Below are 25,553 nucleotides of genomic sequence, written 5' to 3'. Positions count from 1 at the left end.
TTCATTCTATCAGACTGTAGAAGTGAAGGAGAAAAAGAAGTACTGTGACAATAACTTAGCACTGTATGGTACATTTAACTCTTGCCTTAACTCATTTCAACCAGCACTGTGTGCTGCATTGAATGACTGTCTTCTTCTTGAAAACATCATTACAGACACGTGGCACATTCCCACTGCCACTGGAAATCTTTAGAGATAAGAAAGAATATTCTTGTTTACCCTCATCAGCCAGTTTCTGAACCTTCAAATAATTTTAACACACATGTACAAAGAGAGGTTCTATACAGATTAAGGACTTAGAAATTCCTGGACTTGTATTATAATATAAACACTTTCAGACAGAGAAAAACTTCTGACATATTTTTTAACAACTTCACATACCTCTAACTGAGAAATACCCTTTTTTCCCATTATCATCAGAATTTCTACCACAAAGACTGAAAGCCTCAAATTTATAGCCTATATTTTAAAACCAGAGAAGACACAGTATTGTAAGAACATACTAAAAGTAAATGAACCTGCATTTAGTACATTTCCTTACTAATTATTGTTAATGAGGGGAATAAAATTATTGGCAAAATAATCAAAACAGAGTAAGCACTTGATGATGGTTCTAATTACAATCTAACACAAAGAATCTATGCATCTTACAGGTCACTGGAATTTTTTTTTGTTTAAGACTTCACTACCATTCCTAGCAATAATTTTAACACTAACAAAAGCAGTATGCATAAGAGATAGTCTAACACTCAACTAAAAAAGCCAAATAAGAAACCCCAAGAAGAAACACTTGGCACTTGTCTAGATGTCTGACCAAAAACATCTATTAAATTACTACTGGACATGAATATTGCAGTTTGTAGATGTAGATCATTGGGGTTTTTAATGCTAAAGACTTCTAGAATATTTTACAGAGCACAGTACAGAGTACTACAAGAAATGCCCATCCTTGCAATTAACTCAACAGGATTTTCCAAAAATTAGTTACCAACTTCATTAGAATTTCAAATTACTATTATTGTTTTAAACACAAGCAGGATATGAATAACTTACGACTAACAGCCCTGTTGCTACACAGTTCACCACTGTACTGATGAGATTAAAAGAACAATGATTAATAATGCAAAGTGTATTCATGTTCAACACCCACCTATTTATTATTTTTAATATACATCTCTCTCTCTAGATAATAACAATCCTGCTCAGTCAAGACTGGTAGTGAAGGAGGAAATCCAATTGCTTTCAAGTGGCCTTTTCTACACAGAAACAGTAACAAGAAAATCCTTGTGGGGTACAAACTCCTATTATCCATGATCATCTACAACAGCTACATCCATCACCAATGGGCAAAAGAGGTGAATTTTAAACACACTTAAAACTGTACATTTGACATCCTTTTAGGATTTTCTCCATACACCATAAAAACATAGGGATACAAGATATTTCAGATGAAAGAATGTCACTATTTTCTCCTCCTCAATTTCTACTTTAAAGGTGGTCTTAATTTGTACCATGATGAGCTCATCTCACCATCTGGAAAGTCAGAAGAAAAAGTTAGATAATTGGAAGTTATTTATTCAGTTATTTATTTAGTCACTTATTTTCTGGAATTTAGCCTCTGAATTTCAAAATGAAAAAGAGGAAACTATAGCATGTGTTCAAGACGGGCTCCCAGGAAAGGCCATCAATTTTAACTCAGAAGACTGGGATTACAGACTTCTCAAATCGCTCCACAGCAGCAGTACTGTAAGAATTGTAAAATTATTTGCCCTAGGAAACTATAACACACAAAATGACCCAGTTTCAAACAACCCTTCACTCTCCTGCAGATGTAGTTTGTACATTACAGCAACCACAACACCAAAAAAACCAAACAAAACATTCTTTACACACAGAAATTCCCAGTTTCCAAAATATTTCAACAATATAGTTTTAAGAATACAATTTTGCTGATGGAAGTTTCAGAGGCCTTTGGCTTAAACACCACCTTTAACATTACCAAGAGGCCTGCTGAAATCAACAACTGACCATTAACACTATGCTCAAAGTCGTCACTGAGAACATGATGCAGGGTTAGAGTATGTGTGATTTCCTTTCAGCCAGAGCTTATTTAGCGGGAGCATTGTTTTGTGTACTAGAACAAGCTTCCTTTCTCCAGCGTGGGTTCTACCACGCTAACAAAAACAGCAACAACCAGTCATGTACATATTGTCATTAATAAGCAGGAAAGCGCAAATATGGTAAAATAACATTATTTTTTATGGTCAGCCAAAAAAGTATGAGACTACAATACCGTGATGCAAGCAGATCCATACATGTGCCCAAAGCCACCGTGTACAGGTCCACATCGGGCACATGTTATGTACAAATTAATGTGCCCAAAGCCATCACATACAGGTCCACACCTGGCACATATTATATATAAATTAATGTTTTAACCACTAATTAATGAATTAAAACTCACCTTGAAAAACACCAGAAATTTCATAACAGTAATAGCCAGGCCACAACTATTCTCTTTTTACTGTTCGTTTCTCTTTCATACGTATCTTTACGGGAGAGGTTCCAGCACGGTCGGACATGCGAAGACGAGCGCAGACACGCGCAGGGAAGGAAGGGGGCACTCTCCTTGGACAAGACAGAGCCTGTACTACACGAAAACGACAGGAGACGGGCCCAAAGCTGCAGAGACTAAAGGTTATCTCAAATAAAAGCTTCTTACCTGATTCGTGACCTGAAAAGAAAGCAAAAAACAGAAGGTAGTTAAGACTCAGCCGGATCCAAGGAATGAGACCTTCCTCCATCCCTACCTCCACCAGCCACCCCTGAAGAAGCGATGCGGTCCGGCGCGGCCCGGAGCCCTCTGCCCTCTCCCCTCCGCCATCCTCCCGCCATCCCCACAGCAGGCAGCCTGTCGGGCGGGCAGCCCCCGCGCACGGCAGCGCCCCGCTGCCCAGGCCGGGCACTCACGTCGGGGTTGGCCTCCAGGGGCAGCCAGCGATGGGGCTCCATGGCAGCGGCGGCGGCGGATCCCGGTGCGGAGCTGGGCGGACCTCTCAGCGCGGCTCTGACAGCGCCTCACGGTGCCGCCGCGCCTCAGCCTGACCCGGGGCCGCGTAACCGCGCCGCGCCTCGCAGGGGGGGCGGGCGAAGGAGGAAACACCGCCCGGCGCCCGCCCGCACCGCTGCGCCGCTTCGCACTGATGGCCGGAACGGCGCGCTCGGCAGTGGCCGCCGTCCGTCCCCGGAGTGCTCCGGGCGGCGAGGCCCGGGAGATTCCCCTCTCCCCGCCCTCTTGGCTCCCCCGGCAATGGACTCTCCCAACAGGGCAACGGGTGGTTCCTCTCCCCCGCCGCCGCCGGGGCCTGCGGGGCGCGCTGCAGCCGCCGGAGGGCGCGGCCGCTCGGGGTCGGGGCATGGTAGGAGCCGGAGCTGGAGTCGGAGCCGGGCACGGCGGGGCCGCGGGAGCGCCCGCCGAGCGCCCCGGCAGCCCGGCCCCTCCGAAGCGGCCTCCAGCAGCTGAGCTGAACCGCTGCGGGAAGGCATAGGCAGCGTTCAGCGATATACGCTCGCCGGGGACGGGGCAGGCCACGGGGCGAGGCGGGACAAAGGGAGCCAGAGGAACTGCTGAGCAGCAGTGGCACTAAATTACCCCTCAGAATCACAGAATATTCTGAGTCAGAAGGGACCCACAGGGATCATGGAATCCAGCTCCCGGCCCTGCACAGGACGTCCCCACGAGTCACACCATGTGCCCGAGAGTATTGTCCAGACGATTCTTGCACGCTGCCAGGCTGGTGACCACGTCCCTGGGGAGCCTCTTCCACTGCCCAACTACCCCCTGGATGAAGAACCTTTTTCTGTTATCTAACCTAAACCCCCTCTGACACAACTTCAGGCCGTTCACTCAGGTCCTAGCACTGATTGCCAGAGAGAAAAGGTCAGTGCTTGCTCCCCTGGCTTCATCTTGCCTGAGAAGACCTCAGTGTAGCAGCGAGGACTTGGGTGGTGAGGTCCCCATACACCTTCCTGAAAATTACTGCAAGATGTGTTAAACACGATTAAAAACATTTATCTTCTGTAGCTACAAATCCCATCATACTTCCCATCCCATTAAACATGGCATTTCTTGGTGTTTTGGCTAAGATGAAGCACAATCTAAAACATATGTACAGTGTGATTACATTTCATATATGTACACATACCAGATTTAGTGTTAATGCCTTCTTTCAAGTTATTTCAGAAAGGCTAAAAGGAACACATCATGGCATTGGTGAGGGCACACCTCCAGTATTGTGTCCATTCTGGAATCCACAGTTCAGGAGGGACATTGAGGTGCTGGAGCGAATCCAGAGAACAGCAACAAAGCTGTTGAAGGGTCTGGAGAGCACATCCCATGAGGCTGGGCTTGCCTAACATGGAAAAAAAGGAGGCTCAGGGTGGGAGGGGACCTTATTACTCTTTACAGCTATTTGGAAAGAGATTGTAGACAGGTTGGGGTCAGCCTCTTTTACACAGATAGGCTGACAAGCCAAAATCCATTCATATTTCACCAACTTCTGTTCCAAATTAAAACATGTAATGCATATTTATATGCCAATTAAAATAAACCAAAATATTTTAAAATTTTGGCAAATTATTTTGTAATTACCTAACCACCAAGATATTAAACTTCAGCTCCCATCTCCACATGTTGGAGATAGAAAGTAAGAAAGAAAAGTACCATAATGAGTATTAGTCATAGTGCTAAGGGCACTACTGAGAGACTTAATGAAATTGTAATATAAAGTAATATGTAAAGTTCTCTAGATAACAAAGTATGTATTAAGAGTTTGGTATGTTAAGAACAAAGAGATTGTTAAGTCCTCAGCATCAGAGACAGATCTCAGTGATGCATACATTGCCAGTATTTTAACAACCATGAGATCGTAAAGACATAGACTGCTCAAAATCATTTGCACACTTAATTAGATACTTTAGAAGGGAGAGGCCAAGATCAGACAGGTCATAAATGTATAAAGCTTATAAAAACACACCATGTTCCCTAATGTTAGTCTTTTTCTGAAATATATTACAGATTTTGATGCCTGAAAGATAGGCTGGAAATAAATCCCCACAGACTGATGTCTAATAGAGCAGGTATTTGTTTGTTGCAGTGCTGGTGGTGAGGGGGATTTCTCCACCTAACTCACCCACATTTGTCAAGTGCTGGGGTGTATTTATGCAGTAAGTGTTGCTTAGTGGCACTATGTCACTACAGCATCATCACATACACGCCAGAATTAATTTACACAGTATGATCTCATGGTTATTAGATCGTTCTTTTGCACTGTGCTTGCATCTCCCCAGTTTGAGGGTCGTCAGGGGTCTTTGATGAAGGCTTCCAAGGTCTTCTTCACATCTGAACTTTTCAGCTTTGTCTTTGGAGCATGCACAGTTATGGTGTTCCTTGGTCTGTCTAGTCTGAACTGGTCTAAATTCTTTTTTTTGTGGCTAATTGGCTTTGTAGTAGCCAATTTTTCATTAATGCTATACTTATCAATCTCTAAAGCTACCCACGTGGTGAGCTTTTTCTTCTTTTTCTTGTCTATTCAGCATCAAGCAACTAGTTAACCATATACTAGCATTCAATTATTTTAAAAAAGCTATAATTCAGATTATATAGGCATATAAAAAGTCATTATTTAGGTTATATAGATATTTCAGGTCATATAGATATATCAAGTTATATGGATATACAAAACATCATGATTTATGTTATATTGATATCTCATAACTCAAGCTATATAAGCACTTTGTAACTTTGATCTAAGTTATATAGGCATCAATTCTTTCATTAACACTTACTGAAAATGCATAGAGCTTAGTCACCACTGCTGTGGGACGATTTATGGTTTACTACTGTCACAGCCTCAGAATTGATCTACTGAGATTATAACATTATTCTTTCTATATATATTAAAAAGGCTAAAAGCAAATGTAAAACTGATACTAGAGAAGTGTAAAAGTATTATTTTTATAAGGGAAACTGCTGAAGGGTTAGTGTTGCCTTAGTATTCCAGCCACAGTCCAAACTTCGTTAACATCAGTATGAAATGCTTATTTAACATAGTACTGTTTGTAGTTTTACAAAAGGTGGTTATTTCCCCATAAAGCTGAAGTTTACCTACACAAGTTTACCTATACGTAGTTTACCTACACAAGTCACCCCCAAACCACAGTTTATTTGAAGGCATATGGGCTGATTGCAGAGTCCACCTGTACAAAGCATGGTCATTCGGTACCAAGTGACCCCATGTGGAACACACACCCTGTATGGAACAGGCATCAGCTCCCCTGCCAGCACAGGCTGACGAAGCTGGAGCTGTTCGGCCCGGAGAGCAAAAGGTGGCGTGGAAATCTCATGGCAACCTTCCAGTGTCTGAAGGGGATGTACATGGGACGGAGAGGGACTCTTCGTCAGGAAATGTAGTGACAGGGCGAGGGGGAATGCATAGGTACAAACTGAAAGTGGGGAAATTTAGGTTAGGTATTAGGAAGAAATTCTTTACTGCGAAGAAGGTGAGGCACTGGAATATTTTCCCAGAGAGGTTGTGGATGTCCCATCCGTGACATGCTGGAGATCAGGTTGGGTGGGATAACCTGATCTAGTGGGAGGTGTCCCTACCCATGGCAGGGGATTGGGGCTGAATGATCTCTAGGGCCGCTTCCAACCGCTTAACATTCTATGGTTCTGTGATTTGCGTGCCTGCGCCTTTGACAACGAGCACCAAGAAAACCCTGTCAGCAAACCACTCTCTGCGCACACCGTGTAGCGCCAGCCGAGCGTGCCTGGCTCCGGGGTGGTGCTGCCCTTCCCCCACCCTCCCGCGGCCGCTCCGCGAGGGTGGGGCAGCGGCCGCAGCGCGGCGGGAGGAGCGCGTGCTCCCCGCGCCGCAGCCAATCAGCGCGGCGCCGCTGCCGCCGCCTCGCTCTGGGGGCGCTGGGAGCCAATCAGCGCGGGGAGCGCCGTGTGCGGAAGCCGGGGCTCGGCGGGCGCGCGGCGCCATGGCCGGCGGCTCCGCGGGCGCGCTCGCGAGGGCGCTGGTGGCGCTGGGTGAGGGCGGCGGGAGCCGGGGAGGGGAGTGGGGGGCGAGGGCAGCCGCGGCTTTCTCTGGGGACATGTAAGTTAAAATTGACTGAGTTCAGTGACGGTAACGCGTGCGTGATGGCCTAGGCATTCTTCAGGGAAAGATTTGATTTATTGCTGTAACATTTTATTTATGTATTTGCTTCTGATCGCTGCTGTTTTTCAGATGGTGGTGGTGCAGCAGATAAGATTCGTTTAATACCTCAAGACTTTTTTGCAGAGCTGGTAAGTAGGGCGATAAATGGGATGGGGAAAGGCTTCTAGCGCTCCAGGAAGCCTTTTTATTTAAGCTGTTTTAGGTTTTGTGTGATGCAGAGGGAACCTTGAATTGACTCATGAAACAGATCTGTCCTGCTAAGAGCAATGGGTTTGATTTAAATTTATGTTTATCACAGAAGACTTCTAAACATCTGTTTTTGTCTGTAATTTAAATGCTATACCAAGGTAATTCGTCTAAAAAAACATTTAGCTTGTTTACTGTAGTGTGCACTTGAACAGTTAATAAGAAACTGGTGTGTTAATTAGCAATAGTGAGGTAGAAACTAAAGTCTTGGTTTGTTTCGTTTTCTTTCCTTGGCTTTGATGGAATTTTAAAATCAGTCATTTCAATTACTTCAGTCTTTACTCTGCACTATACACTCTCTTTGTCCATTTTTGTATAAATTATGTCTTCAAACATGTTTTTTTCCACAGTGTGAACAAATAATCGAGCATCTGAACCATAAGATCCCAGGTATAAATACAGCTGAATTGTGTCAGGTAAGTTGGCACACCAGCCCTTGTGAATTCCCAAACTGATGTGGGGTTTCTTGTGTGTTTGTATATACAAAGATGCTTTTACTAATGCATTATTTATTATTTGTAATTATTTGAACATTCTGTTTTTAGAGAATTCAAACATCGGGGGTTGACATTAATATTGGTGACCTGGCAAAAGTAGCTAACACTCTTTCATTTCTATTTAGGTAAGCACAAAATAATTTACTTTTCACCATGTCTTTCCCTTCCATCACAACTTAATGGTGGTAGAGAAAATTATATCAAATGTCAGTATAAAATGAACTGATTTGGGAAAAAGGCAAAAGTTTGTAAGTCTCAGTACACAGAAAAGAGCACCTGGGCTTAGTTTGATTATTAAATAGTGTAGTTACTTAATATATAGTATCACTTTTTGTAATTAAAAATAAAAAGAGGAAATGGTTCTGAGATGCCATCTGCAAGCTCTAGACCTAAGTGGCAAGATAGAGGAAGTTAAGCTCACTTTTAAAGCTAAGTCAGCTGGGCTTTTGACAATCCTGGAAAAAGCCAAAAGTCAGATGGGCTTTTGCTCATCCTGGAAAAAGTGTATTTTAAAAACTTTTTGTTTCTTGGAGATCAGAAATCGGCATTGGTGCTTTTTTGAAGGATACAGAGCTTATAATATTGCATTCTGCCATGAATTAAGTTTTTAGGAAGTATTTTTAGTTGATAAATGTTTCTATTTTTAGAAAGATAAAGTTTTCAAGATCTTGCTTGTCCTTTTAATATATAGTATCTAAATGTTTTATGTAACATTAATACAGATCAGGAAAATATCAGTAGAAATTTAATATACTAGTTTTCCATCTATAAAAAAGAATATCTGAAGTTATATTCAACCATGCTACTTGGAGGACTAACTCACTTTCTCTTGTATTGATGCTTCTTTAGGAGGAGTGAACCTGCATGAGCAAACACAGAGAAGGATTTTTTGTGTACTTGTTTCTGTAGAGGAAATCAAGAGGCAGTTTTCCTTTAGACTGGCTGCCTTTTCAGTTGAAGGGTTCGTGGCATCATTTGACTCCCGTTAGTGTATCCATTATACTGTGACCTTGAAGTCCTTACTTTTGGTGGCTCTTCAATTCCACCTGCGTGTTTAATTAAATTGAGTTGTTTCTAAAATAATGATACTGTTTAACTCTACACACACAGCCCTCACTGACTTCAGCCTTCTTCCAGTTGGTGCAGCACTTGGAGGCGGTGATTATTTTTGGTTTGATGTTGGATGTTGTGCAAGCCCAGCAAGGCTAGGCCTCTGCATATTAAGGCACATTAAGGTCTTGTTGTTTTCTGCACATGGATATAGAAGATCAATAAGGTTCTGGAAAAAAAGTAATCATGGGCTGCTGAATTGTTTTAAAGTACACGTAAGGTAGAAATAAAAGCTGTCTCGTTGGGGTGAAATGAGGAATTGTATTAAGGTGGTGGAGAATGAAATTGATGCCGAGGTCTCTGGATGTATCTGTTGCAGCACAGCAGCCAGGAACAACCTCTCTACAGAGGAACTCGTCACCTCCTTGGGCAGTGGCGTCAGCACTCTGCCAAAACACGCGGTTCAGGTCATTCGGCACGTGTGGAACGAGCAGGGCAAAGCCATCGCTGTGTCAGAAGATGCAACAACTACGGCCACAGTGGGGCAGGTAACTAAAGGACAAAGAGCAGCAGAGCTGATGGTGAACGTTTCAGACATGTCAGTGTCTCACTGTGTGTGTTGTGTTGTCAGGCAGGCAGAGGTAGATGGGCTGCTGAAAGCTTTCCTACCTGTGTGCACAGTTACGTGTTGCCAAATACCTACTCGGTTAAAGCAGCATATACAATAAAGGTTGTCTGCGTGCTGAACAGTTTTCTGATATTATTGTTTGGATTATAAAGTCACATTTTCTGCCTTTTTAAAAATTCATGTTTTGTACTATTCTTAGGGAAGATGAATGGCAGTCAGTCTGGCAGACTATTCTATTAGCTCATTATGTAAATCTGTTTTAAGTGTAAATTGTTCTTTAAAGTTGTTAACACCACCACTTGACTGCTCATTTTTTGTGTCCCTTAAATTTAAATATTATTTTTAAAGGTACTTTATGTCAATTTCCAGCATCCCCTTTTTACTTGAAAAAGTAGCAATTTGTTTAAATTTTAAGATTTTTTTTTTCCTGACAGCAGTTTAAATGAGTATAGCCTTAGGAAAGGAGGATCTTTTTCTGAGGCTTGATATAAACTTCTAAAGGCTCTTCTTCACAAAAGGCTAAAAATTATAACTTGCTTGTCTGAAATGTATCTGTTATGTACTTTGATTTATCTAAAACGTAGTTATTAAATGCCATAATTTTTCTCTGTTATTGCTATTCTGAATTACTTGGTTTAGACTTAGAAGCTTCTGATTTTGAAACTTTGAAAAAAAACCGTCAAAAATCTGATTGCCTTGTATACAAGCTGGGTGAACTCTGTGGCTTAAGCTCCTCTTACTAGAATTTTAAGAAGAGTGTACTTGCCTGTTGATTGTACTTGAATAAGGAGAACAGATAAAGTGAAATAACTTATTAAATTACCTATTTATTCACCATTAAAGGGAAGGGCAGATGATTTGTAGTCATAATAAAACTTGAATATTTATGTTTGTTTTCCATTTGGATAAGATCTCTAGATGTCCTGTATTGTCTGTGAATTATCCCTTCAAGTGAATAGCAATGGTAGATCTCTGTCTGTGACACTGTTTCCAACGATTTTCATCTTTGTAGTTTGTAGATATGAAATGGAAGCTGGGAGTTGCGATGAGCTCTGACACCTGCAGGTCTCTGAAGTACCCCTATGTCACAGTGACACTAACAGTGGCAGACCCTTCAGGACAAATAACAGACAAATCTTTTGAAATGACGATCCCACAGTTCAAGGTCTGTTCTGAGTGTTACTTGAATGTTCAGTGTCCTGAAAACAGCAGTGCCATTGTTGGGAGGGTCAGCTGTGTACCCTGGTGCATCTGTTTGTGCTGCTTGTTTACTTGTATAGTCGTGCAAACAGGAAGCATTAAATAACTGTTTAAAACACAGAATACTTACTTGAGTATTTAGTTCTACCTCACTTAACTGAAAATGTCAATTGAGCAGTAATTGATCATTTCTCCTACAAATAAACTAACAAACAAAGACATAAAATCTTTTAGAGCTTGCCAGCTCTCCTTCTGCCATATTAGGAGTTCATAGAATGTTTTTGATCTACGGAACTGTTCCCCAGCCTCAAAATCTAAAACTTGGCTTAAGCCTAAAAATTGCTAATGATTAGGAATGGAGATCAGTCTGCTTTATCATGACTGACTCTTAGTTGCTGTGTCTCCATCTATGAATTTATGTAACTTTAGTTTTGCATAAACATGGCCCTTGTATTGTCATTCCTGTTTAAAGGGTCAGTACATCACCTAGAATATCATACCAACTTAAATAGATCCTTGGAATTTGATTAGCAGAAATTTGAGAAGGATATTCTGAATTCTTGGGTGTTGTAAAATGTTGTATTTATTCTGGTTGAAGCCTGTTTGATAATTTGTTCTTTGGCTACTTCAGGAAATGAATGCTACATTTGAGAAGTCTGGTTTATTTCAGATGGGAGTAGAAACATTCATGTGAGAAAGGTTTTTTTTTATTTTTATGGCATGAGAGCTACTTTATTTTTTTTCTTTTGTAGCACCTTTTCCTATTAATGCCATGCTAATAAGGCATCACCTTCGTAGGTTTGATAGTTAATGTACTCAAATGCCGGCCAGCACATAGAAAGGAAAGCAGATATTTTCAAGCTGTACATTGAAAGTGAGAAATATGGACAGTATTTTTTGTCTAACACACTAGTTTGAACTGCAGTTTGAGCTTTTCTTCAAGCAACTGAAATTTGTCCCAATTCTTGCTTTTTAGAACTTCGTCAGACAGTTCAAGGAAATGGCATCTGTTCTTGAAACAGTTTGAAGGGAACTTTTATTTCCAGTGACATGTTGGAGGAAGATCAAGTAAACTTTCCATTCTGCATAGGGAATAAAGTGCCATTGTTCAGCAAGGTATGTATCCTTGTCTTCTTGACAGGACTTGGTCAGCATCATCCTTGCATTGCTGTGAAGATTCCTTCGCTTTTGATAACTTGAAGTCAACTCTGCAGTGTTTGTGAGAATGTGTCCAGCTTTGCTCATCCTGGTAGACAAAAGATCAGGATGTGTAAGGAGAAGCATCTCTGTAGACTTCCTAATACTCACGTAAGAAACTACACACTAAATTCTGTGGTGCATAAAGACATCTGAAAATGTTGACTGGGAAGATACTGACAGAAGTGTAAATCCCACGTTAATGTTTTTATCTGTAAAATTAGGATGGGCTTGGACTCAACAGTATTATTACATATAAGGAGAGTATAAAGTTACAGGCATACAGCTACTCTTGAAGAACAGCATTGTTGGGATGTTGATTGCAGCTATTTGCAGATCTGGCTTCCAGTCTTTTTAACTGGAGACTGTACTTGTCCTAACAGCTTGTTGATTTCAAATATTTATTTCCCACCACCTGGGCTTATAATGACTGGATTAATACATTAAGTTTTTTCTGAGAATTTTTCATTTCAAAATTCTCTGAAATGAAGCCTAGAGGCTAATTTTACATAAAGGTAGAAAGGAAAATTAACTCAAAAGTATTTTAATGGGTTTTTGGTTTTTTTTCATTTAATCCGTTGTTAATCTGTGGCATTCTGCTTGATGTTTTGGTCTAAAGTCTTCTTTCTAATGAAATTAAAATATTGATTTGGTTACCTCACTTCAACCTCTGAACTAGAAAAGTCAAGAGAAAACTTGAAAATTCTGTCTGGAGAGGTAGCCAAGCACATCAGAGAAAGGACCACACTAAAAGATTTCTTTGGGCGTTGCACTGTAACAAGCAGCCACTGGACTGTGTTCTGCATGTTGCCCTAAGAAGGTGTCCTGACCAACAAAACTTTGACTGTGATGTTGAAAATGGGGGCATTTCTAAAGGGGAGTGATTAATCCAATGCGCTTGCACGCTCGCCTCTTAATTTTTTTTCCTTGAATATTCCAGAAAACAAAACACACTGCAAATATTGTGGTATGTGATGAGAGCAATACTGTTGCATCTCCAGATGTGTTGGTGGTATACTAGAACAAGTAAATCTGGAGAGAGCTAATTCACACTGATATGCAGATTGAAGTTTCTGCTTCAACTTCAGCTGGGACAGCTCCTCAAATTATTTCAAGCCCACTTAAAATGTGAACATCTACTCTACCTTTCTAAGTCAAATCTGTTTTTTAAATTAACATTTTTAAGAGCTGGATGAAAGTCATTGAGACAGGTTATGTCTGCCTTTTTGTGCTATGAAAATAAAGTGCAGCACATTGTGTGTGCTGCATTTGCTACAATCCTTTCAGGAATGCCCCTATTTTAGGCATTGTGCATGATGCATATAAACAGTACTTGGAATTTATTAGAAGCCCAAATAAGTGAAACAGTGTTGGCTTTGACAAAAGTTTTTGGCCATGTCCATGGATCTGGATAATACTTTGTTTATGCTGGTTGAAGTCTGAGGTGTCTGCTTTGTGGCTAGGGAGTGCAGATTGCTCATTTCTGGGATCCTCCTGGTACAGTGTCACAAAATGCTCTTGGGAACACACTTCCCCTTTGCCTCTTCCCTTGTCTTTCTGTAAGGCTCAGGGCTGAAGGATAGAGCAAACAAATGTGTATGGAAAAGTGATGTGAGCAGCTGATTTCTTTTGTTGTTGTTTTTTACTGTGCAGAAGTTGGAGTGTAAGGCTGCTATAACTGGAAAACATTGTCATGCTTTGGCCTAGTGAATTAATTGTTTTACATCAATGCAAGAGTTCCAGAAAAAAATAAGGTTGTCTTTTTTTAGTAAAGCTGGAGCCTTACAAATAACTTCCTCTGTGTTCTAATGCACATAAATTCTTCATATAGCTGGAAATATTTGTGCCTTCATTGGAGCTGCATGGAAAAAAAGATTTAATTAAATCATGTCTTAACAATTCAGTAGATGTTGGAAGGTAATGAGGAAACACCCAATTAGCAGTTTTGCTTGCTCCATCAGTGAGGGGAGAAAGTTGTCAGCCTTTGTAAAGACTTTTATTTTGTCAAGTCAGATATTCTAGAAGTATTGATGAATATTTTTTTTAAATGTCCCTGAATTCCAGCATGTTATAATTCTGGCTGGAAGATGCTTGGACATGTATACTATACTAGTTTACTGTCTTGAGAATTTTCAGAGGAGTTACGATTTAAAGTTGGCTGTGTACTCAAACCTTTGAAATGTGTCCTGATCACTATCAGCAGGAGTTCCTCTACTGAGTAATGGAAGAATTAAGTATTTTATTAAAAGGAAACCAAACAAAAAACTTGAGTTTTAAGGGTAGCAATACTAATACGTCCAAACAAGCTGGTGATTTGTTTGTCTATATGTGCAGAAACCAGATCTTTTCAAAGAAAATCAGGAGTCCTTATGTGTTCCTTATTCTAATTGTTGATTAATAAAAATTGTATAACATGAATATTTTTGTAAGTCCAAAGACAGTGATTAAACATGTAGGTAATAACAACAAAGCTTGTCTGTGTTTTGTTTTAAGCCTACTGCATGGAAGTTTGTCTAGCAGATACTGCAATGAGTAAAGTTCAGGACTCGACAGTGACTAAATTTCTTTCCTTATTAAATTAGGATGAAGATCAGACATATGCAGTCTTTCTCTGTGATGGGCTACCAAGGAGTTAATGGGTAACTGCAGGCTGCAAGGACTCTTTGTATCAATTACTGAAAGCTAGACAAAATGTTGTATTGAACCAGGAAGAGGCAGAGGACATGTGAGATAAATGAAATTTTGCAGGAAATTACATTCAAGTGATTTTTTCCTTAGCTGTATTTAGGAGACAAGTAAACATTTTATTTTTTTCAACATTTGCTTAGAACAGAGCAGACGGAAGGAAGGAGGGGGGTGGTGTCTTGCACAGTCAACAAATTCAGGGGAGGGAATAATGAAGGAATGTCTGAGCCCTGACTGTTGTCTTCGTTACATGACTTTTTTTTCCATACAGTTCAAACACACCAGCACACTTGCAAAAAGCTATTTTGTAGAAAGCTCCACGGGAGGAGTGCACAAATAGCTGGACTATGTCTGTGCATTGGTGGTTTTTATATTTAGCTTCTGCACACTTAGGCCGAGTAAAAGCATGTCTCTGTTTCTGCTTCCATAAAATTGTACTGCCTTTTTTAAACCACATTTTGAAGGTATGTGACCTTCCTGTTCATTGTGAGCCCACCCCCTTTATTTTTTACCTTCCCTCTTATAAGCCTTTGCACTCTATTTGAGCACTTGAAGACACATTGCCTTGGATGAATTGAAAACAAAGGTAGAGAGGTGATAAACTGGGGGGAAAAAGTTTCTTTTTCCTGTTTGCCCTGTTTGAATGTATTATTGCCCTGTTTGAATCTATTATTACCCTCTTGGCTGTAGGTGTAATGAGAGGGTAATTTCCACTCCTTTGCAGAGGCATGCAGGGTGGTTCTGTTAAGACCTTGTAGGTACTAGAATAACTCAAAAATGTGTTGTGAGTCAATTGATCTACCTGCAGAGAAAAAAAATGCCATATCTCTGAAGAACCTCGACTAATGGCTGGGGACTGTGGGGGGGAAACACTTAAAACTGAGCAGTCTCTGTCCCCTCCAAGATTCTGTGGTTGCTCATGGTAGAGCTCCTTTCCCAGATGGATTTTTACTACAGTTACATACCTGCTGGCTGGGCTGATGACTTGCCAGGCATTTGCTTCATTTGGAAGCTGAATTGGTGCAGGTCAGTACCTGACCTGAGTGCCTTGACCTCAGCTTGCCTGGTATGCTGTAGCAGTGCTTCCTTCCTGAGGCTCACCCAGCTCGTTACTGGATTTGCTTGTCACTGTGAAATTTTGGCCAAATATTTCCTGTACTTTTGCTTTTTTTGCACGGTGGCCACACTCACTCATACAGATCTGCTCTTGGCTCTTGAGTGTACAAGGTGCTGTGGTTTAACCCCACCTGGCAGCCAAGCACCCCACAGCTGCTGGCTCAGTCCTCCTGCTGGGGGATAACAGGGTAATCAGAAGGGTAAAAGTGAGAAAACTCATGGGTGGAGATAAAGACAGTTCAGTAGGTAAAGCAGAAGCTGCACAGGCAAGCAGAGCAGACCAAGGAATTCATTCCCCGCTTGCCAAGGACAGGCAGGTGTTCAGCCATCCCCAGGGACGCAGGGTCTCATCCTGTGTAGTGCTTACTTGGGAGGACAAACACCATCACTCCAACTGTTCCCCCCAGTTTATAGACTGAGCATGATGTCCTATGGTAGTGGATGTCCCTTGGGTCAGTTGGGACCAGCTGTCCCAACTGTCCCCTCCCAAGTACTCATGCACCCCCAGCTCCTTCAGTGGTGGGGTGGTGTGAGTAGCAGAAAAGGTCTTGGCTCTCGGTAAGAGCCGCTCAGCAACAAAAAACCCATCTCTACTGTTATTAACAATGTTTCCAGCACAAATCCAAACCAGCCCTTACTAGCTCCTGTGGAGAAAAGGAATTATTCCCTAGCCAATAGGAGCACATGAGTCAGAAGGATGGTACTCTGCATTCCTCATACTCAGTCCTGGATGCTTGGAAAGACTTCCTGATTTTTGTTTCCAAGGCTTTTCTGGGAGAAGGTAGAGAGATGACCTGGCATTTAGTTGAGTTACTGGGAAATGTCTCTTAATTATGTATGAGTTTGTGTCACTGAGAAAATAAGGAAGCTGAGATGGCTGATCTTCTCCATGAAGGAAGGCTAATTTTAGTATTTTCCCTGAACTGCATTTACCTGCTATGGCTAATGACAAAGCTGCCCTGGTTCAAGAACCCTTTGTGTAAGTACTATAGTTTCCAAATACTGTCAGCGTTTACATTACAAATATTGTTATGTTTATATAAATTGGAAATTTCAATATTAGTTTTGCACTTCACATAATGAGCTTTGGAAAAGTAAGGAAAATTTATTATTTCATACAATAAGTCTCTGTGCTAGATAATAATTCCAGAGGATTTGTCCCAGCATCAGTCACCAGGTGGCAGTGCCACATACAGTCCTGCCTCACAGAAATCCTTTGACACCATGTCTGGCTTCAGGGTGCTTATAGGATGAGGACCTCTGGCTTTTGGGAACCTCTGTAGTTTGATCTGGAACTATAAATTCATGTCACCATAACCTCCATCCCACTTCTTACATTATAGGGAAACTAACTAACTTATTTTTTTAATTATTATCGAGATGAACACAAAGATTTCCAGTTACATAAACAACATTCAGCATTTTAATGGTAACAGAATACACACCATACACTGCATATTTGCAGCAGTTTAAATCTGTAACTTAATTATACTAACATTTCTGCATTATGACTTGGTCTTCAAATAGTATCATATTGCATTTGGGGCCTGTTCTCATTTTACTCTTTTCCCTGTTTATACATTTGTCACGGAGATTTTTCTAGATCTGTATCTTGATAATAGAAAAAGTATTTGCATTTGTCTGTGCAAAGTTTTCATGCTGTTTGACCAGTCTAAAATTCTTCCATATTCTGTTATGTAATCTAGTTATCAGTGTATTTGTGCCACTTTTAGGAATACCACTGAAAGTGGCCTGGGTGCTGAATTACACTATGAATTACCTCTGAATCTGAAAAGTCATTTTCAGATGTTCTTGGTATTATTGAAGCTGAAAAGAATTTTTCTGTTCCCCATGAATGTCATCGCAGCTGAGCCTTTGTCAGTTTACAGGTGTTTGTAAAAAAAATATTCATCTGAGAGCTTGCCCAAATTAAAGCAAGACAGGCTTCCTTCCCAGTGATGCTGCTGAGCAGGGAAGTCCTGGATGCTGCAGCCAGACACGAAGCTTGAGAATGGTGCTGAAGTTTACATTTAAAATGAGGACTGTAACGCATGTCTGGCATGAATCACTGGTGTGCTGTGGCACGCTGCTTCTCACAGTTGGGAGTGGGGGGAGATGAGAGATACTCAGCAGCCAACTGAGTCAAGACAACAGATGTCGATTTACCTAGGAGAGAGTCAAGGACGGTGAGAAAGAGGATTAAGGAGTTCCCATCTGTTCTTTTTTTTCATGTTTGCAGCTACACTGGCACCATTCTTGGTATTGTGTTGAGCCTACTGGTGCCCTGCTGTTCATGCTAAGTTGTACCTTCTCTTACACACATACAGTACCAAGTGCAGAAGCTGCAATAATACTTGAATACACTTGAAATCATAATGGTATTTGCATTTTCCTCTTGAAGAGACATAATTTGTGCCCTTTGGAGTATTGTTGCCTTTCAAAGCATCCTCTCTTCTGTGTTATTTCTGCACTCTAGTCCAGATTCACAAACCTTTCTAGCCTGTGGTTCATCCTTTGTAATAATATATTTGTGACATAATATCAATGTGTTCTTTTTAACTTTGGCCATGACAAGAAATTCTGTTTTAGTTTCCATTGCTAGAGGACTGGAGCAGACCAAGATCCCTTCCCAATCACAAATGAGGTAGATGTAGTAGGCACTGTTAGGAGAGAAGTAGACTCCAGTAGTCACAGTACTTCATCTCTTCTTTCTCCTTTTTTGTATGTTACTGTTACTGCAGTGGCTGGGGAATAGTAGAGAAGTAAATGGCTCATTTTTTACGAAAGAAATAGTAGGGAATATGGAAGTTCTTGTTGCACATGTTGCTCTATCTCCTGCAGTAACTAGTTTTGCAGCTGATCTGAGCTGCTGACAGCTACCAAACTCAGTATAACCTCAACAACAGGGATTCTGGTAAGCTGATGTGATGCAGTTTGGGGGGGCAGGAGACCTATTAAAAAAACCCAAAACCAAAAACTCCAACAAATTTCAAATACTTCTGCATGGAAAGATGCTGTGATCACGTAGGACTCCAGGTTAAAACTTAGTTTTAAATAAAATGTGTTGTGGTTCTTCACTGGATTCAAAGTCTGCTGTGCTGGAAAGTTTCATGGGATGATTATGATATGAAAAAATGACTTAAGTAAAAGTCTTTCCCCAGTCAAATTTCTCTTTGAAGAGAAGTATAATAATTTAATGAATGCTTTCTCTTAATCAGTGCTACATTAAATTGAATAACAATACACTGAACACAGACATAAAATGTGCCAGGTTGCTTTAAGTTCTAGAGATGTTTTTTAAATTTCTAGCTAGGGATTATTCTCTTATGAAGTTTGTTCATTCCAGTTCCCCTAAATCTGTTTTGGAGTGGGTCTTGTTGGCAGAACAAATTCAGTCTGTCATTTTGATCAAAAACGATTAGTGCCATTTAAGAAGTAAACACTAAAACCAACCCACCGCTTGTCAGATTAATTTTTCATCATTTTTTATTGTTTAAAAATTGCAGCAATTGTCCTCTGCTATTGACATATCTCTGCAAGACCAATATGTCTTATTCAAAACTTTTGCATTACATTTCAAGCTACTGTAATCTTTATACATCCTGCAAAATATACAATTTTCATTATTTCTAGTGAGGTTTTTTATGTACTTTAAAAGAAGAGGCACCAGAGTTTGTCCAGCAGCTAAAGCTTAAAGCCCTGGTAATATGTCCAGTCTACTGAACTTTCTAGTACTTCAACTGTATTTCCAGAAGTTATTTCATTACAGTCATCAAATAAGACCAGGTAGTTTAAATTAATTAAATAGTTTTTAAAGTAAAAATGCTTATATCTCAGATCTGAAAAAAAAGGTGATCTGAAAGTAAAATAAAATATGACTAGTTTAAACAAAACCAATAAAGTAAATATGGAAATGGACCTTGAATTCCCAGACAGTTAAGTGAGCTCATCCTTAGAAAAGCAATTGAATCAGAAGCAATTCTAGCTTCAGGGCATATTACTGAAATAATAGTCCAAGGTGACTGAAGTTATGCATAAATTATGGGATTGTAAAGTCAAGCCTACAGCTCCTCTAATAACTTAATATTTTTTCTGCAATTAAAATTGTGGCTAGAAAGCTTAAGGGGATGGATAATTACTAGCAATTAACAGTCTGATCGTGTGAGGTGCTGAGGTCTCTTTGCTGCTTAAGAGCAAAGAGCTGTGGTTGCTTACCATTTTACAGGTCTAAATCCTTTAACACTGAGTATGAACTGAAGACCCAGATATGACCTATGAAATGGCTGCTGTGGTGCCATGTGCAGAAAAAGCATGTATTAGCAAGGTATGGTCTTAGAGAACTAAACATACTTCCTCTAATAAACAGAAAGAAAATACATTCTCTGTTCTATTTGGAAAAATAACCTTTACATGTAGTACTCCACTGACAAGCATATCAAGCATATCAAATCCAAAATGTTCAGAGGCACTTAACAGTTACCTTTATTTGTGTTTGGACACTTCAGTAATATCCCTTACTTTAAGAGGTTTTGCATCTTATGTCTATGTTTGGAACAAAAAACAATGGCAATCAACAATTCAAAAAAGTCTGATTGGTCTGTGGCTGGTTTCACTTGCAGCACATGCTGTGGCAATTATTGCCCATAGTACTTTATGGACTTCATATCTTCCAATAGAGTGCTCCCTTTGGATTTTACAATTGTTTCAAGGAGCTTGGCCAAAGCTAATGCTAATGAAAATAATAATAATAAAGGAATTGTTAAAAAAACTGTGGCTCCTCACCAGTGACTTCATCTGTCGTGTCTTTGGCATGGGTACTGCATTTACACTTCTGTTTGGGATGATCTGGGGTGAAAACTGTTCTTTCATCAAGAACAGACATGTATTTTCAAAGCTCTTTGGATAAGGACTGTGGAAAGTTGCTTTCTTCTCTGTCCCAAAGTTTTTGATTCCCATTAACTGTGCTATAAGGATTATATATTTTATGCTAATTCCTAACTACCTTGTGCAAATAATTATAGAAAGGTACTTTTATTACCATTATAGTTTAAACACTAGAAATTACATGAGAGACATGTCTGATGTCATGGACTAAGGAGCACTGTTCTCAATATGAGAGAAATTGGAATCTTTAACTTAAAGGTACATGAAATCTTACAAGTGAAAAGAAATGAGAAGAGGGGACCAACTTTAAGAAGAAAAGTTACATAACAAAAGAAATTACTTCCTACTGAAACACTGTTAATGAGGTGAGAGGATAAAAAATGTTAGGCAGATTAAAGGATAAGAAATGATGAAGTAAATGGATAAAAGTAATGGACAGCTAAAAGGGATTACTACGAAGAATCGATTCATAGAGACATAAATAGCTGAAGCAAAAAGAAAGCAAGAAAACTTTGGATGAACATCTGAGAATTTGAAGGTACTTAAAATATTAGTGGTAGCATTTATATAAATTAATTTCATCTTCTAAGGGATTTGTATAAAGAATTCAGTAACAAAAATAAAGTCAAAATAACCAGATATCATACCATATTATGCAAATCGCCCAACAGAAGGAAAAAGCAAATAGCTTTACAAAATAAGCACAGTGGTGACAATTGCAGAGCTTCACATTCATTTTTCACATTTTAGAATTTCATTTCTACCTGATAATTTGCAGTAATTGAACTGCATCCTTATCAGCTGAAAATACATCTCTGTAACATCTTCAAGGGAAGATTTCTTGTTCCATTTGTATGATGCGAGAACATCAAGGCACCTGTAATAGCTTCAAAGATTTTTTTTTGCTATTTTAAGGTGTTTACATGATTGTCTCCAAGTTTCCTGATTATTATTCATTTATTGCCATAGCACCTAAAAGCCTAGGTGGCTATCCACAAACTGGTTTTGGTAGTTCACATACAAACATAAACCAGAAGGGATCTAGTAGTCCCAGAGATGGTGCTGGTGTTACTGCAGCTATTCAGTATGTTGCAGCCTCCCCCTTAGGCTGCTTCATTGGAGTCATTTAATGATTATCCCATCTGAAGCAATTGCAGAAGGATGTACGAGGGGGTTCTGCCGCTGTTCTAGGGCAAGCTCAGTGTTCAGTTCACTTCCCAGGTAGGTTAAATCGGTGTTTGTGCTCAAGTGACTGAGCTGCAGCTTCACGCTCTAGATGAATGGTCTAGCCAAGCGCAGCCAGAAGGGGCGAGCAGCCTCGCTGCTCCCTTCACCCCGAGCCGTCATTCCCGCTCCCTTTGTGCCAGCCGCGCTCTCTCTACGAGCGCTGTCACTTCAATTACAGGCGGCTCACAGAACTGAACTGGCAGAAAAGGAGCAGCTCACTGCAGCATTAAACCCGTGCCAGCACTGCCAGAAAGCAAATAGCTCTTCTTCCAGGTGCGCTGGTGAGAGGCTCACAATTGTCATTCTGCAATGCTCTTGCACAAAATCTTAAATACCATTCCCAGCCAAAGGATTAATACTAACTGCGGAGTAAGGGAGAAGAAATTTTTTAGGTTTGTGATCCACAAAGTTTGGCCATCATACGTCTAATTACCCTGGTTGTAAAATCTACTGCACAACAATGTAGTTCAGATGATCAAGTATGAAAACAGTCAGTTTGGGAAAGCAAGTCCAGTCTGGCTTTGACTTGTACCACTGCAGTACATATTAAAGATGCTTCATATTCATATGAACATATTCAGCCTGCAGAAGACTTTTTGCATTAGCTCCTCTCATGGCATCCTACAACCCTTAAGGGACATTTAGGATGTCCCTTAAGGGTTGTAGGATGCCATGAGAGAATATATATTTGAGGTCGTACCAAACAACAATATTAAATTAAAATTTACAACCGATAAACCAGAATGCATAAACTAGATGGGTAAACTGAAAAAAAAAAAAAAAAAAAAAAAAAAAAAAAGAGCAAAATTGTTTGCTCAGGAAATGAGCAGAGTGGTTTGTAATAGTATGAAAATACTGCAAATGCGACAGTTTTTGTCAGTTCAGACTACTGTGGGCTGTGACCTGAGCGCTACATGACCCTTCTCTGCACAAATAATCATGCAGTCTCAAATTACACAGAGCAGCTCTTCAGCTCAAGCTACAGATTGTTTTTATTTGTAGGCAGGGTTAAAACGGTGGCCATAACAACGTGTACTGGGAGTTACCACCGCTGCTGCTACAGATTGGAACAGGGGGACAGTCGCTACAATTGGCAATTACCGAAAGGATACGGATGCTGTACGGCTGGCAAAGCCTTGTCCAGCTACTTTCTCAGCTGGAGGAGGCTAGTTACTAACATCTACAGCATGTGGCGGATTTGTCGTTGACAAGAGATGTTATGGCGATAGCGACGAGGAAACCCCCCCGATTAAAAGCTCAAGGAGGAAACAAGCTTAGGGGAAAAAAAAAAAGAGAGTTAAAATCAGCCGTAATTAAACTCTTGACTCAGCAGTACGCGGCGGGAGGCTGCCGTAGGCACGGCCGCGGCGCGGCTGCTTCTCCTCGCAGGGGAGAACCAGCCGGGGCACAGGAGGCTGTGGGAGAGGAGGTGCCCCGGGACTCCGCTCCTTGCCGAGACCCTTCTCCCCAGCGACTCCTGACTCGTCTGAATCAAAACCAACTCAGACAGCGCTCGGGAGCTTCTGCGAACGGGGCGGGAAGGCGAGCCCGGCAGCCTCCCCACCTCCTCCTCTCCGCCGTTCGGCGACCTTCCTCCCCTTGCGAATCTCCTCCTCCTGCCTCTCCCTTCACGGCCAGCCACGCTGCGAGCCGCAGGCAGAGCCCAGCGTCCGCGGCAGCAGGGAGGCCGGCAGCACTGGGCAGAACCGGGAGCGGAGCGCACGTTGTGTTTTCCTTTGGGGCCCGGCTTGGCGGGGCCGTCCCGCCCCTGAGGCGGGGGTGGCCAGGTCTCGGAGCCCGCTCGGGGCGTAGCCCCGCCGCTCCGCCCCGGGGCGTTGAGGAGGAGGAGGAGTGGGGTGTCTCGGCCGTCCTTCCCCGCCCCGCGGGCTGACCCCGCGCGGGCAGGCAGGAGGCGGCGCGGCGGCAGGGACGTGCCCGGCGGGATGCGCGTCTAGCGGCGGTCCCGGCCGAGCGCAGGCCCCGCTGGCTGCACCTGGCGCCGGGGGAAGCGGCAGCGGAGCCCCGCGTCCTGCGCCCGACACCCGCCATGGAGAAGCGAGGGGAGGGCGAGCCTCTCTCCCACCCCCTGGAGCCTGAGCCCGAGCTGCAGCCGGCGCCGCCGGGGGAGAAGCGCTTCAGGTTGTGGTACGTGGGCTCGTCGTGCCTGGATAGGCGGACCACGCTGCCCATGCTGCCGTGGCTGGTGGCCGAGATCCGCCGCCGCGGCCAGCGACAGGAGGCTTGCGGCGCCCCGGGCAGCGGGGTGCCGGCCCGCGAGGTGCTGCTGCTGCTGGGCTCGCCCACGCTGCGCTGCGTGCCCGCCGGCCCCGGCCCCGCCGCCGCCGGCCCCGGCCGCCCCGCCAGCCCCGCGCCCGCCGTCTTCATCTTCGAGCACAAGGCGCAGCACATCGCCCGCTTCATCCACAACAGCCACGACCTCACCTACTTCGCCTACCTGATCAAGGCGCAGCCCGACAACCCTGACTCCCCCATGGCCTGCCACGTCTTCCGGGCCACCGACCCCAACCAGGCGAGTGGGGGTAGCGGGCGGGGGCGCTCCCCGGGATCTCCCCGCTTGGCTCCTGTCCTCTCCTCGCCGGACGGGACCCCAGGCGCTCCGCAGCCGTGGAGGGGCTGGTGTGCCCGGGCGGGGCAGGGTGCTGCCTGCGGGGCGCTGCGGGACCGCAGCCTCCGCATGCCCACCCGGGGCGCGGGGCAGCCCGCCCGGGGCCGGCCGTGCCCGCCGGGCTCGTCCCGGTGTGCCCCTCCAGCTTCAGGCGGCTGCAGCGCCCTTGGCTTCCGCGGAAAGGGAGGGTGGTGGGGACACAGAGCCCTGCCTGGCCATGGGGTGCATTGCCAGCCCCTGCCAGACCGGGGTATCAGCCTCTGCGGAACGCAGTGCCCGGCGATATGAGGCCCCTTTCTTCCCGGGCCATCCTCCACCGGGAGGCCTCGCATCCTGCAGCAGCTCAGTGCCAAGGGCACGGTTTGCTCCACGATCAGGATTTGTGTTAGAGCGTCCCAGCGGTGCTGTCAGTGCCGGGCGGGAATGGAATAGTGGAGGATGGTGCTTTTCCTCAGACCCCCGTGGCACAGAAGCGATCGTTCGTGACCAGCGGGTCCTGTCGTGCTCACGGGTCACTCTAAGGACACGTGGCCGTGCTCAGGCATATGCAGTAGTGCTACAAACAAGGCTAGGTTTGGGTGGGGACATTTTTGATAAAGTGCCAACTGGAAAAAAAGACTTAACAGTAAGATTGTGTTTTCCTGACTATCTAGCCGGCTTTGGCTAACACATCAAATGTGCAGCAGACTTCTTTCTGATTTAGCATATGTGAGCAATAGTGGGTGGACAAGTCGGTTGGATAATCAATTTAGCAAGATGACAACGAGAAAAAGGCCTTTTGATAACAGTCCTTTGGTTGAGTAAGTCAGAATACCTTCTCCTCAGCTTTCACAAACTGGGGGAAGAACTCTTGCAGTTGCAAGTTAGCTGGCTTACTGCATGTACTGAACAGCTCCTAGGGTTTCTTTGTTTGTTTGGGTTTTCTTAAATGGGGAGGGTGGGAAATAGTAAGAAAACTACTGAAAATTTCT

The 25,553-nt window shown here is 42.7% G+C and overlaps 2 protein-coding genes across 3 annotated transcripts in view; one reads left to right on the top strand and one right to left on the bottom strand.

Moving 5' to 3' along the window:
- UCHL3 (ubiquitin C-terminal hydrolase L3) overlaps positions 1-3,050 on the bottom strand; it is a 41,053-nt gene extending 38,003 nt beyond the window's left edge. The window contains exons 1-2 of the mRNA XM_058825218.1: positions 2,971-3,050; positions 2,723-2,734 (exon numbers count right to left, since the gene is read on the bottom strand). Coding sequence (XP_058681201.1) covers positions 2,723-2,734; positions 2,971-3,012 — 54 coding nt within the window. The 5' untranslated portion in view covers positions 3,013-3,050. The remainder of the gene's footprint in view (positions 1-2,722; positions 2,735-2,970) is intronic.
- A 3,978-nt stretch (positions 3,051-7,028) lies between these two features.
- Positions 7,029-14,502, top strand: COMMD6 (COMM domain containing 6). 2 transcript variants are annotated; one of them, XM_058824418.1, is made up of 7 exons: positions 7,029-7,096; positions 7,296-7,354; positions 7,823-7,888; positions 8,018-8,094; positions 9,399-9,567; positions 10,660-10,812; positions 11,824-14,502. In XM_058824418.1, the coding sequence occupies exons 1-7, from the start codon at positions 7,048-7,050 to the stop codon at positions 11,872-11,874; spliced, it is 624 nt and encodes a 207-aa protein (XP_058680401.1). In that variant the 5' UTR covers positions 7,029-7,047; the 3' UTR covers positions 11,875-14,502. The 2 variants fall into 2 exon arrangements, with proteins under 2 accessions (XP_058680401.1, XP_058680408.1); XM_058824425.1 differs by lacking the exons at positions 7,029-7,096; positions 7,296-7,354; positions 7,823-7,888; positions 8,018-8,094 and adding an exon at positions 8,870-8,930 and having other exon boundaries at positions 9,404-9,567.
- The last annotated feature ends 11,051 nt before the right edge of the window (positions 14,503-25,553 follow it).

The sequence above is a fragment of the Ammospiza caudacuta genome, chromosome 2, assembly GCF_027887145.1.
Source record: "Ammospiza caudacuta isolate bAmmCau1 chromosome 2, bAmmCau1.pri, whole genome shotgun sequence".
Classification (NCBI taxonomy): domain Eukaryota; kingdom Metazoa; phylum Chordata; class Aves; order Passeriformes; family Passerellidae; genus Ammospiza; species Ammospiza caudacuta.
Note: the sequence above shows the minus strand (reverse complement) of the source record. Positions and strands in the feature narration are given on the sequence as shown.